Consider the following 13,874-nt stretch of genomic DNA (forward strand, 5'->3'; position numbering starts at 1 on the left):
GCACACACAATTAGTCTTTTACACACTCGTTCAAAGAGAGGGGAGGCTCGGATGTTGGGGGGGGGGGGGGGGGGGGCAATGGGAAAAACAAACTTTAGGGAAGTTTAGTCGAGAGCAGAATATGAAATGACACGTGAGATTCCCATCCAAGACTGCGCATTTCCAAATTACCTAGATGTGGGATTCTCAGAGTTTGGGACTAGTATAGGCAACCCCGCAACTCAATGACGGTAGAATCGTACAAGAGTCCCCCAGTCTCTAAAGTTTCTCGGTCAGAGACCTGTTTTTTTCTTTCCTCTTTGGGCCTTTCTTCCTTGGTTTAGAGAGAGAATCTCGGTCTGCATGGCTGAGGGAGAGGGGGCGGAGAAGACCACGGGCATGGGTTAAGTCTCTGCCTAGTTCTTGATAACCTTGTTCAGCTGGAAGATGGGGGGGTTTACGTTTATAAATATCACCATGCTAAGGTACAGCCATCCGAGAGGGAGGGTGGGTTGTAGATCAATCTCTCAATGCAGGACGGAAGTGAGCTTTCTTGGTGAGATACTTACATGCGATTCTGGAATGGGTATATGCCAGGCGATTTTCTCTTTACCTGGGTTCGAGTTTGGGGAGGAGGGCCTCGAGATGTGTGTGTGGTGTGCGTGGCTTTGCCGAGATCCTTGTGGGAAGAACCCAGCTCCGGGGCGGAGGTTTGAGCCTCCCAAGCTTTTGGGGGCTGTTGTAATTGGCTCACCGGGATAAAATCCGTCAACCGTTGAGCAAGAACGGCCGGCAAGCCAGAGAAAAATCAAAATCAGTAAAGCTAAAGGAGAAGGGACAAGGCTTGTTGGTCGCCTTGCCTATACCCTCACCTTGCCGGTATCTGTTTGCGTATGCATACACCTGCCCTCAGCCCTGTTAAACCCGTGTGAGAGTGGAGGAGGGTCGATTTTTCAAAGCGGGATGTTACTCATCATCGACTCACGTCAGCACCCTGTTCGACGACAACGACATTTTTAGCCTTGTTCCTTTTTGGGGGCCCAAAGAGATGTTGGCGAGCAAGCAAAGATTACTGGCTCCTAGGACAGGCTCCGTTACCTGCCTTCCTAGTTGATGCTATTTCCTTCACCACGTTAAGCTTTCGAGACCCGCGCTGTTTAGGACGTTCGTACATGTAACCTGGAGATATCTAAGCCTCGCTGTTCATGCGTAAACAATGAAGCTTTTTTCTTGATGAACCCGAAGCTTGAGCAAGTTTAAGAAGCGCGCCTGCGTTGAAACGTGTGTGGCTGTGAAGAGGACGCGGCTAGATCTGCAATGCATTTGGGCTTCATCGTTTATTCTTGGGTATGTGCGCGAAGCGCCGTGAACTCGTGGTTGTTCAGCTCGTGGCAAATTGTTTGAGATGATCCGAGATAACAGCTTGTGGACTCCAGAATTTTGGGTTTTTGTGTGTTGCTTACGTTGATATCTTACACGAACGATCATCAATTGTATGGAGTGGCGTTTAAATGGCCGTGCTTGTGTCTCTCAACATGGGATGAATGGTGGCTTTGGCTCTTCGAGACTTCTTGCGGCAGGGGTATAGTTTCTTCTGAGCTCGTTGTTGGGCATGAAGATGTTGGTGTTCGGAAGCTGCCGACACGTTATGTACCCAAGTCAGACTCAGAACTCAGTATAATACGGACAGTGTTTGAAGGGTAATCAATCCCTTGCTTCTACTAACAAGTTGACTTACATGCCGCCTTTGCAGCTAATATCATTCCGCTGGTGTGACAACGTCAGTGGTGGGAGACTCTTCGGATTGCCGTATGTCTCTGCAAAGGTATGAGCATTGATTGAATTACTCTCATGTAGTGTGATAGTTGAGTAATTCGGAGCTCGGAATGCTACGTTGCCCCTTACCGACCTTGATATCTCGGGAACTCCGAAGCTGATTTGACGACTCTTTGTCACGCTGACTTTAACATGCCGGGTTGACAGACGAAGGCATTTCCTTCGTTGATCTGATCCGAGTTAGTGTTTTCCTAGTCAGTAGCCGAATGCGTTGAAACGAGTACTTGCAGTATGTCTAGGGCAGGTATGAGTCTTTTCCCCCCGCCGCGCATGTTGCTACTTGGTCAAGATCACCAAGGTCAACGAAATCTTCCACCGCTTCGCGCTACAATTACGTCTGAAGAAACACAGGACACATCCCACCACATAGGAGGTACCTGATGATGACAAGCGTGGATAGCAAGGCCGAATTTGGCGAGCGAGGTGCTCTGACAATGAAGAATCGTCCGGACTTGGTAAACAGCGCCAGACTTCATTGCTGGACCATTGGACAGGAACCGTCAATGACGACGAAGAAATACTCTCGGATATCAGGCGGTTGATTGTGACATGGCATTTCAAACGAGTATTGCTTCATTCGGCTCTCGTACATTTCTTGCAAAGATGGCACGAACGACCGACATCTCGATAGCGGTTATGCGGCTCCTTGCATACATAGCAACGTAAGGCTTTGAGCTCATACACATATGCTTTCTGCTTTGTGTATTTTGACGGTACATGGTCGTGGAGTCGAGGACCCCCCAAGACAAGTTTGTGGCTGTCAGTTGTCGTAGGTTCCTTCCAGAAATTCAGGTTAAGCTTGAGCCTACGCCTCAGAGAACTTGATGTGACCAGCTATGAGCAAATGGCACTGTAGTCTGCCAGGAAAGAAGCAGATAAACCCCAATCGGAATAGACCTTGTCTTTCATGGCATCAAGGAAGCAAATATCGCTGTGGTCTTTACTAGAAGATAGCTAGGATGCTGCATTACTTTTAGGAGAAATATTTCTTTCCTTGATTCAAGGGAATGATGGTATCCTGATAACAATTACGAGATGCGTCGACGCTCAGCTGGCTCACAGTACGAGGTGAGTCTCATCAAGTCAACCTTAAGAAGCCAGCAGACCACTAGATGCAACGATCGTTCCTCAACTAATTTCTATGTTCACCTGAACAGTAATACTCCAAGTTTGAACCAATAACTTGAATCTTACCTAGCCGGGTTGAAATGGTGGGAAGGATAAGCGTGGGGAGGTACATCTGAGTTCAAGTTGCCTAGATCTCGTCTGGGCTTGCGTCGGCTGATCTGGGCGCACTTTATATTATGAAGGCAATATGCTGGCGGTGATAGCATAGTATCCTTAGGCAGAGGGTCAAAAAGCAATGTGTCTTCAAGGCCTCGGAAACGATCTTCGGACGGTCGACGGACGCAAGAGTCATGTTCCAAGTTTGATTCCATTGTGTGACCAAGCCTAAGTGACGACCCTGAGAGCGAATGGAATGCAAAATGTCTAGAAATTTCTTTCTCACGACATTGTCGAGATATTAAAATGATCAATTCATGATAAGGAGAACGATGTTGCTAGATTGACGAATTGGAAATGCGCGAGGATGGGCTCCGGCAAGCAGAGAGCGACGTCCTGAGTGGGCCGTTGTGGCGTGGAACTTTGGCGAAGATTCGATGACTCAATCACGAAGATGCCGATCAAATTTCACTGCTGTACAGAGAAAGCTTGAGGCCTTACGGCAAGTTTTCGTGATAACAGACTTGACTCACACAATCCTTAGCGATACTAGGTCGAGACTGATCGATGCGAGGATCGAAGTGGGACATTCACGGCACAATTGTCACGGGACCCGTGGGGGAGCTGAGGCGTGGCCGCTTGCGTCGAGCTCCATCGATAGCGACCGGACCCCGCTGTTAATGAGGCAGTTCGGGATGACGAGCACTCCGAAATCGCCTTGTCACTTATCTGCCAATTCTGCCTTCGTGACTCTGTGGATAGAATCTTGGAAACATCGATTCCGCAATCGTCGGCATGACCATATAATCCACACATACTGATAGCATTATCTGGTCAGCAGAAGATAGAGCCCCAGATAGATACGACAGTAGATCCGGACCAGATAAAGTCAATAGGGCCGAGAGGTAGTAAAGCCTGGCAAACGGAGCCGGAGATCGTTTGAAGATGGGCCCGGTCCCCATCGGCCGGTTTGTCAACTGACGAATGGGATGACAGCCTTGATGGGAATGCGGCAGGTAGATGGGAGACACGTCAAGCGCGCCGTCGAGACAACCAGCTGCAGGGTAGATGGGAGGAGTGTTGCCAAGTGCACAGACGGCGGGGAACCGATTCGTGCGAGTCAGAGGGGCTAGCGAATGTGTCCATTTGTATGTACAAGCTGTCAATCGATGGACAGGGCCGAAAGAGAGAGGATCTCTCTGCTGCTCGTGAGCTCTCCGATCCATGCGCCGAACCGAACCCTTGAATCCAATCTTGTCTGAAGTTGAAAGGCAGCTGAGCAGTCGAAGCAGGCTTCAGCGTAGGATGTATTGCGAGATCGGGGGAGGCAAAGTTGGCTTCGAGATAGCTCTAGAAAGCTCTTCGCGTGAGCAGGGTGGGGGCCATTGGTCAATTGACTCGGACCTGACAAGCTTGGCTGGTCCAGGGGTTTCGGGGACCGAGATTGAAACGCGGAATTCCAGATCATACGGTCAATTCTCCGCGAGATGCAGCGGCATCTCAGACTTGTTGGGACGGGATTTCTTGAGGTTTGGGGGTCTAAGGTACGCAGGCGAGGTTGTGGCAGCTGACGGCTTTGAGGACCCATTGGGGATCCTCATTCCCCATCAAGCTGGGAGCAGTTTATCATGGAGCTTCTAAAGGTCTCCGTGAGGCAGTATGCGTTAGGTAAAAGCAAAGGGCAGTAACGAGACATGAAGCCTAGAAAGTGGGAAACGGAAGGGAGACGGCAGTCACCGAGCATGAGCATGATCATGTGCCCCGTTGATGCAGCTTGCCGTGATGGAGTCGTTGCAATGCGCCATGCTCAGGCCAGAATAGCGAAGCTTCCACATTGGCCCAAACGAGGCACGAAAGAAGCTGCCTCAGCCACGCGTGCCAGCTTGGGTCCCCGACCTCGGAACCAAGCAGCAGGATGGCACAATTGAGACCCTTGCGGCGTTACCTTGCAGGAATGGATGTAAACAAACGAAAAAGAAGCGGTTGAGCAAACGACGACGACAACAACAGCGACGGCTGATGGAGAGACAAAAAAGGAACCAACGGGTGTGAGACGAGACTGACGATGGGCAGTTTTGGATCAGTTGCGGCCCCGAAATGGCTCGATGGCAAGGGTTCGGAGGTACTGGTCTCGTGCTGCTCCGGTACTTGGGTGGGCGCTGGGATACAGTGGCTTGGACGATGTACCGGGTTAGCGGCGGCTGGTACTGAGGTATCCACTACCCCGCAATCTGGCCACCCGTCCCAGCTGCGGGCTCGTACCTGAGACCCCGGATCCGAGTGGGCCCCTTTGCGTCACTGTGCTCCCGTGGTCAATCAGTCATGGCTGCACATCTGTCAGAAGAACGAGCGACTTCTTTGAGGAAGAAACAATTGGAAACATCTCTCATAGACGGGGAATGGTCAATATTGGATGATCTGGCAACAGGAGAAGCTCTAACCAAGAACCCCAAGCAACTGGATGAGAGGGAGGGGGCGGGTGATGGAATAGCAAAGGAAAGGTACGTCGAGGCACGTAAAGCGTGGAGCTATGCAGTGTTGGAGACCGGCCGACCAGCAAAGACAACACCTTCCCTAGTCTCCAATTCCTCAATGCCGCGAGAGAGGGACAACAAAAAGGTGGCATAATGAAGGTTTAGTCTGGCGTCAGTCCACGTCCATCTCCACTCCCGGCCACTCCCAGTCCATGCCGGCCGGCCCCCGTCCATGTGTCCCAGTGCTCCCAGTGGCACCCCGTTTCTCTTTGGGCCTGCCTTTCCTCGTCCAGCTCGCTCCTGCCGTCCTGATGTGCTTCCCTTGCAGCAGCCCCTCCGTCCGTTGCATCAAGTCACGCGATCCAACTTTCCCAAAGGAACCCCCAGCCGTTCCGGACCTGCTCGCTGCTTCCCCCCTTGCCATGCCACCCCATTGGGCAAGCTATCTGATGATCGCGTGATGTGATAGGCTGCCATTCCCCTCGAGCATTCGTTCTTTAAAAGCATCCTGAGTAGCTCTCCTCATCTACATATCTTCCCCTCCTCCCCTCCATCATCCTCACATCACTACAACCCATCAAGCCGTTCCTCAAACCATCGAATCAACTCATCAAAGACGATCAGTTTTGACCAACCTCAACCAACCTCAACCCTCCTCAATCTCACATCGCTGTTCCTGAACCTCTTCAAACACCTTACACGCTTACACCAACTCTTCAACAACACCAATTCCATCAAGAGTCAGTATCCCTTTCCCCTCCTAACGCTGTGAAGCCTCCACCTCCCCCGCATCACCAACCTTTCTGTGATGCTCTTCCCCATCATCCCCGACTTTTTATGGTCTCCATTGCCGAATCGAACATCAATAGCCTCTACGGGCAATGTTCAACCCTTGAATCGTTGTGTCTTCATCCCATTTCGGGCAGCAACATGGCACTTGGCATCTTCGACTAACACTCGTCTCAGTGACTCGATCTCACAAGTACAACGACCGTGACCACGCCGGCCTGGCCGACGGAACTGCCTCTCCCCAAGAGCACCTGCCTCGCTACTTTGCGAAGCACGGCCACGAGGGCGTCGATCCCAAGAAGGTGAAGAAGAATGGTGGCGGCAGAAGCAATTGGTAAGTTTGGACCCCCTCTACCCCACTTACACACGCCCTTCTTGGCAACTTCAAAGCTCCGCCGTATCCTGCCAACGCACGCCAGCTTGACTTAAACTAGATTCAATTGCTAACCTTCATGTTTCATAGGGGCAATGCTGGCGAGGAAGTCATTGACGAGGACTTCCGCTTCACCAATGCTCGCCGCCGCACCAACAGCAGTGGCTTCGCTGATAACATCGGCGCCTTCAAGACCAAGTTCGACGTCAACGAACCCGAGCCTGTCTTTGAAGAGTCCATACACGGCCCCTCCGAGGAAGACGGCGAGGACCTCACCAAGACCGAGTCCTCCGAGAGTGGTCGCTCTTCCGCCTATGGTGATGAGAAGATCACCAAGCACTAATTGTACGACTGTGATGTCTCTTATTCGGGTGCAATCACTCTCATAACCGCTATCCGGCAAGGCAGTCAATGTTCACCTCACGGCTTTTCTTGTTCGTCCTCCGAACCATGTTAACATCAAACACTACAACACAAACACACATTACAATATGCATGGGAGGACATTCTGTTATTTGCTTCAATCATTTCTCTTTCGAAACGGATTCGGCGACATATGGCTTTGTATTTCGAGGAATAGAACGGGGATCTAGGGGGATCTCCGCTCGAAAGATTGACTGCCTCGGTGGCGGATGACAGTATGCATCACGAACTTATCATGACCTGGCGATGAAATAGTCGCCCTTGTATCATCATAAATCAAACGGCCAATGGTCTCAGTAAAAGACCCATGCCTTGTACCAATTACTTTTGCCATATCTGTTCGTGACGCTTATGAGCCTGTCATATCGCGACCCACTCAACTAATGGGGGTGATGCCGTTACTTCATGAAGCTTTTGGTTGATGGTATGTCAGTCATCATTGTTCTGGCTCTTTGAGGCCCTATGATAGATGTAACTGGACTGCTCGCAGCAGCCTCACCCACCACGCTTGTGGACAGGTAAACGCAAATCACAGACGTGGCCCAAAACTTACGGCAATCCCGTACTGGTCTCACATGTACGTTGACAGGAAGGCCTCCAGCTCACGGACGAAAATGAGGAATCAACACGGATTCAGAAGTCAATGCTTCAAAGCTTTTCAGCAACAACGGCCATCAAAACGTAAATCTTCTCAAGGTAAGGTACCCAGCAACTTGGGACCAATCCAAGCTGCTAGGCAGCCACGTTCTGAGCAAAGCATCACCACGCCGTCACTTCGCCAGAGCATACACCTGCTAAAACAATTTCAATTCAGCCTGATATGAGCAGACAGCTATAGGCAAGCCACCTTCAATGCCACTTGTAGTCATATGCGCCATCAGAAAGCGAAATACTCGTCGAATCTGCCTTCCTTTACATTCCCCTCAATACGCGGGCTATCTCCCTCTGAGTTCCTCGTCCTAACCCCTCATCGCCAGCTGAGCACCCCTTTACACCACCAACATCATGACGAAACAGAACTGCAACCCCCGCTTCTGAGCCACTATTGGAAAATACGAACCCTTCACCACTCAACTCCAAGCACACACAGCCGCTCGACAAACGGGGACTAGCCGAATGTTAAAGTAAAACGAGCATACAGCATTTGCTCCTCCAAGACTCGGAGTCTACTGGCATCCTTCAAGGTAAGCTCTTCCCACGAAGCGACAGGATGAGGCCAAGATGGAAATTTCTTCGCCTCGCCCGCTACCTCCGGCTCCGCGTTCACCATGTCACTCGACTCGAAGGCGGGGAAGAAGAGCTCGCTCCAGGCCTGGTCACTCCAGACAAGCTTCCCCTGTGCAACGCAACCTGTTTCGTCTGCCAGGATACCCATGATTCGGGGATTAAGAACGAGAGACTTCTTCTGCAAGCAGTTCTTGCAATTCGCGGATGTTTGGTTCGCATAGAGGGGAACTCCACAACTAGAGGAGGCGCACTCGTCAGCCGTGGTGCGCTCCTTGATTGCTACAAGTAGACTGGACTCAGAGAGGAAGGGTCCATTCTCACCACTCTATACAGCAAAGCATCTTTCTGCGATGAAGACCGAGAAGGTCTATACCGAGTATGGTCAAGTTTAGCTTGCCGGTGAAGTCACTGGCCGGGTCACCCCGAGCGAAGTCATCCACCTCGGCTAGGGTAAAGAGCGCCCGAACTGGTCCATGGACAGCTTCTTCTGCATTCCAAATGTCGTTGGGAAAAGGCACATAGACACTCTCCTTCTTGACACTCTTCTTCACCCACTGTCGAAGCCAGTTGGCATCCTGGAAGTTCGGATCGATATCAATTAAGGTATTGTGATCAAGACCGATGCTGGCGCTCAAGGGTAGTGACTTGTTGTCGGAAGGGGGTACAAACTTCGGACTGGTAAAGAGTAGCATGGTCTTATTGGGCTTCCAGAACCTGGCGGAGTTTGCCTTGTCTTCCCAGAGAGTCAACAGGCAGCTGGCGGTGTCGTCCCAAACTGTGACCTCGAGAAGTTCAAACTCTCTCGGATTGTTTCGCGACTTCACACGTTTTCGAGATCCAATGCTCTTGACGCAGACAACAATCCGAGCCCCTGCGATTTCGTGTCCCATTTTGAGATATTGACACAGAGTCATCAAACCTGGAAGCGGTTTGGGATCCTGTTTGCCTCGGTCGCACTCCAAAGGCATTCTGTAGAGTTGCTGATTTTCAATAGTGTCCGGGAGGAACCGAATGAACTGCTTGCTTCCAACATTCGTAGGATTGATGGGTGTCCACGTGGTCACATATGGAATGCTGGTATGATGTGAACCTCCAGTGGATCCTACCCAAGTGGCCCATATGGTGACGAGCTGTCCTATCACAAGCAGTGATGCCGGAATTCCGATGGGAACTACCTTTACCTATGTAAAGGAATTAGCAAGTGTCTCCTTAGAGGGAGTGCACTCGAGAAGAGGAGGTCGTAAATACTGCTATTGCACCGGTTCCATCAACAATAATCAGCTGATGTGCCGGACGGTTGTAATTATTCTTGGAGTCGAGCAGAGCCGGTGCGTAGTTGACGACGCGGCCGGTGAAGCATATTCGATTCGGGCCTGGCTCGATTTGCCCGATATGCACCTCCGAGTACTCTTCCAATGGGTTCCATATTCGGCCAAGGGGGTCGTGTCCAGACTCGACTTCTGCTTGTGTGAAGCCGTCGGCTCGCGGAAATCCCGTCCTATCTCTCGAAGCATCCTGAGGCGTGGCAGGAACCTCCCTTTGATAGAATGCCTGGATGGATGGAGCCGACATCATGCGTATTGCTTCAGGAGGGTATAATACGCATCGATCGTGGAAGATATCTAGAGCGATGGTTCATTGAAGAAGACCAAGTGGGAGAAACAATTAACCGTAGAACATTACAGAACTTTCTCCGACTACTAGGTACCTTCTACAACGGCAGGGCTGCCTTTGCATGTCAGTCGCAGGAAGGAGCCACTGCCTGACCTGCGCCTGCCTCTCCCATTCTAAGATACCTTATGAAAAGAGGAAAGATGCAATCAACATTCTTTCCGTGGATCTTACAGCGTTTCAAACTGCAACTGGAAATGGCAGGTCAAAGTTTCAGGTACCAGGTAGGTACGTAGTCGGTGTGATCAAGCTCTCAATTTGGGATAGAGATCAGAGGCATCAGGTCCAGAAGCCCGGATATGCATGGCTTCCAGGTAACGGCACGTGAAGTAGGCCCATCATGCCTGCGATCTGGGGGTGTGTTCGTATTCGTATATCGTATGAGTAGAAACGAGACTTGCGGCGGGACATGCGAGCTGCTAGAGTCCAGAAGCCTTTGAGGGCTGTTTGTGATTGAGTGAGTGGCTATCATGACATCGTTACAGACGAACAAAGCAGTGGGGAAATCGAGCTGCTTGCATCACCATAAACAACGCCTAGCCAATATCAAAGAGCGGATAGAGCGGCTTTGGTATTTCAAATGTTTCTTTTTTGGCCCTGCTATGCCCGGAGATACAGGATTTGTTATGTTACACAAAGGCACTTGCGTCCAAAACCGTCATATGGCACTTTTCCCTTCCGCTTAATGTCATCTGCTCATAAGCGCTCTCCCCTCTTTGTTTTCCTTTTCCGTTGATTTCGATATGGTACATACGTAACTGGGTATTAAATCTTGAAAACGAATAGCCCCAAATGACTCCTAACGCCTGCGCATTGTTTCTATCCGGAAAAAGACAAAGTAGAATATGTAATAAAGAGTCTTGCGTCGCTTGTTGAAGTGCCGCTAGTCATCAATTCTAGCCGTCTATATTCTATGCTTTTCCGGGTACCGTTCCCTATTCAAAGACCGATGCTAAGTTGTGCTTAGTGCTCGGGGGGACCAGACTGTTTCCGTCCAGGCGCGCCGTAATCCGAGACAGCGCTTGAGGTGTGCGAGATTGACGTTGATCGGTGGCTTTGTGAAAGGCTATTCTTGGCACTCCCAGACTCGAGATCTTGCATCGCGTAGAGGCTCGACGTGTCATGTGTCTCCAGCGCAAACTGCTTAGTGCAAACGATGCCTTTGCCGCCTCGCAGGGCTGATTGCAGCTCCGTGGTGGAGGAATGGCCGAGAGGACGAGACATGCGGTTCGTGCTTCGGCTCCCGTCCGCGGCGCTTGAGGGCGATTCCGCATACTTCTGAGTGTCGTAGCGCTTGGTGAGCATTCCAAAGAGTTTGGGGAAGGCCTTGATGAGAATGAGACGGATGGCCGGAAGACAACAACAAATGATGCCGGTGGGAACCTCGAGGCATGCCCAGAACGCAATGTCGAATTGATCCCATGTAGGGTTCAACGAACTCGCGAACCGGACAAGCGACTGAAGTCTCAGGATACTGACTATAGTGACGCTTGGTGATGTTAGAACAACGGCGAAATTGTCAGTTATGGATTCAGTGAGTACTCACAAAGTACCGACACAAAACATAAGGGTGACGGCTAGCTTCTTCCACCAGTGCAGGTTGAGAGTTCGGATTCGCGACAGAGGAAGATACAGCATCCATAGGTCTAGTAAGATGCTGATGATAGCGTTCGCCCATGGAACTGCATTAATGTTGATACAGGTGCCTTGTTGCTCGCCGTCCCACCTCGTCCAGTAGTAGTGGATAGGTGTACATTGGAAAATGCCAACCATGAGGAAGACGAAGGTGTTGACAGCATTGAAGGCAGCTGTACCCCAAAGCAGCTTTCCAAGTCCGGCGCGGTCGAAGATGCGCATGTAGAAGCACAGGATCGCCATCTTGACAATGCCCATCTGTACGAAGTACATTGGCTCTAGGATATAGAACCAATAACCGAAGCTTTCGATTTGATGTGGTGTGAGGGTCCAAATATCTTTACCAAGGCCGGCGGGGATAATTCCAACGAGGTTGATGATGAATGATGGAAGGACGGCCAGATAGGCGAGAAGAGTGAACATGTCATCGAGCCCGAGTTCTGCTGACGAGAAATACTTGTAAATCAAGCGTGCTGCAACCACGAAGGTGGTGAGTCCCAGCAGGACCCATGTAAGTCGGACATATTCCGCGCTGTGGTCTCGGACAGGTTTATCACAAGTGGTTTCGAACACAGCTTTGGCATCTTCTGATTGTTAGCATATGCCAGTCAGAGTCAAGAAGAAGGGCATGACTGACGAAGTGTGTCCTTGATACTGCATGCTCCGACTATACAGGTCTCCGTATCTGACTCGAACTTCGCATCGTTGCAGATACACGTCGTGTTCGTCAACCCGCATGGCGAGTCCTTGACGGCCGATAGAATGCAGGTGACCTAGAGCAAAGTTAGACGTTGACGGACCGAACTTAGGGACAAGAAAAACCGTACCGCGCATGTAGGTAGCTGGGCTACAGCATCCGTGATGCTATTGACTTTCTGAGCTGCGGCCGTAATAGCTAGTAGCGCAGCTACCAAAAAGGCAAGAGACAGTGGAAACCTCATGATATCCGAGGTGAGACCGTTTTGTCGTCAAATAAAGTTCGAGAAAACCTTAGCAAGACCCTGGACCGTATCAATGGGGATATTTGCTTCTTAAAGAAGGAGCATTGGTATCACAAGGCCGTTTGTCACGTTTTTCTTCTTCTCCTCTAGCCACCGTCCGCAACAAAACAACAAACCACAAAAGGGGGCACCCAAGGCTGGCCTTGACAGCGACATTTAAGGGTAGGCGACTTAATCCTTCGCAGTTCCCGACTTGACCTCCTTTCAACAAACATGATGTGCCGCATGCGATAGTTCAGCCAGGAGCGCGCCACACTAGGCCAAGGAGGCGGCCGCCTCTTAGCCCTCTCACGTGGTGGAGACTTGATGAGAAGATGACGATCCAGGCTGGAATCGCGAACAGAGCGTACCCGGACCACTGCTTCCGGCAAGGCCGGTGACAGCCACTTTTCCATAGTCCGACGGGGGCGAGGCACGGATGGAACACCAAGGTCAAATAGCTTGGGATAGCGGACCACTGACGGGCGGACGACGTCTCGCGACTGTCGCCTCTTGGGTTGCTCCAGGCCCCCGGGTTGCATTCCGGATCACCATCCGCCATATCCGTCCTGCACGACTTACTGGTGACGGAATGGGAAAGCGCTTCAGTAACGACGAACGAAGAGCGATCAGGAATCAAGCGTCAAGACGATGACTTTTTTGGGTGGATCGAATCTAGGACGCGGGTGCATTTTCCAGCTGAAATGATTCGTCCCGTTCTTTTGGGTACTATGTGCCGATGGGAGAATCCACTGGAAACGTCAAATAGTTCTCGACAGGTGGAAATGCATTGCGATGGACTATGTGGAAGACGCTCATTCCGAGAAAAACCGAGATTGCGAGAGATTGCTTAGGCCAATTTCCACGTGGAAGCCGTCTAGAAAGAATGAAGGCGTAATGAACGCTTCCATTCCGATGTCGTCGACGCCTCTGTGGTGTTTCTGGTGTTGTCATGTTTCTCGGATGAATGTGAGGCTTGCTGCTGTCAAAGAAAACAAGCAGTTTCATCAGGCAAGTGCAGATTTTTAGCACCTTGCGTCAGCCTTTTAGTAAGCCCAGCGCTGTTGAAGGAAAGGCCAGAAAGAAGAAAGGTCCCAGGGGGGCAAGGCAAGAAGCCATCGCCAACTAACGCCATGCCTGCACGTCAGGCCCCGCGTCGTCCCATCATGCATCTGCCAAGTTAATCGATGTCTTGCGTGCTCGCCTCTCATGGAATTGGAAAGTCGGGACGGATTGTGTAGAGCGAGTCCAGCCCAGGCACTT

At 51.0% G+C, this 13,874-nt stretch overlaps 3 protein-coding genes across 3 annotated transcripts; 1 reads left to right on the top strand and 2 right to left on the bottom strand.

Annotated features, from left to right (window-relative positions):
• Positions 1-6,350: 6,350 nt before the first annotated feature.
• On the top strand, positions 6,351-7,018 carry CLUP02_10710 (uncharacterized protein; the record flags this gene model as incomplete). Its single annotated transcript, XM_049289683.1, has 3 exons — positions 6,351-6,396; positions 6,480-6,636; positions 6,766-7,018. The coding sequence occupies 3 exons, from the start codon at positions 6,351-6,353 to the stop codon at positions 7,016-7,018; spliced, it is 456 nt and encodes a 151-aa protein (XP_049146828.1).
• Positions 7,019-8,206: 1,188 nt separating this feature from the next.
• Positions 8,207-9,900, bottom strand: CLUP02_10711 (uncharacterized protein; the record flags this gene model as incomplete). Its single annotated transcript, XM_049289684.1, has 3 exons — positions 8,207-8,561; positions 8,647-9,506; positions 9,574-9,900. 3 exons carry the CDS (start codon positions 9,898-9,900, stop codon positions 8,207-8,209), a joined length of 1,542 nt encoding a protein of 513 aa, XP_049146829.1.
• Positions 9,901-10,959: 1,059 nt separating this feature from the next.
• CLUP02_10712 (CFEM domain-containing protein) lies at positions 10,960-12,572 on the bottom strand (the record flags this gene model as incomplete). Its single annotated transcript, XM_049289685.1, has 4 exons — positions 10,960-11,485; positions 11,543-12,215; positions 12,269-12,404; positions 12,459-12,572. 4 exons carry the CDS (start codon positions 12,570-12,572, stop codon positions 10,960-10,962), a joined length of 1,449 nt encoding a protein of 482 aa, XP_049146830.1.
• Between the last annotated feature and the right edge of the window lie 1,302 nt (positions 12,573-13,874).

Source organism: Colletotrichum lupini, chromosome 5 (genome assembly GCF_023278565.1).
Source record: "Colletotrichum lupini chromosome 5, complete sequence".
NCBI classification, from domain to species: Eukaryota; Fungi; Ascomycota; class Sordariomycetes; order Glomerellales; family Glomerellaceae; genus Colletotrichum; species Colletotrichum lupini.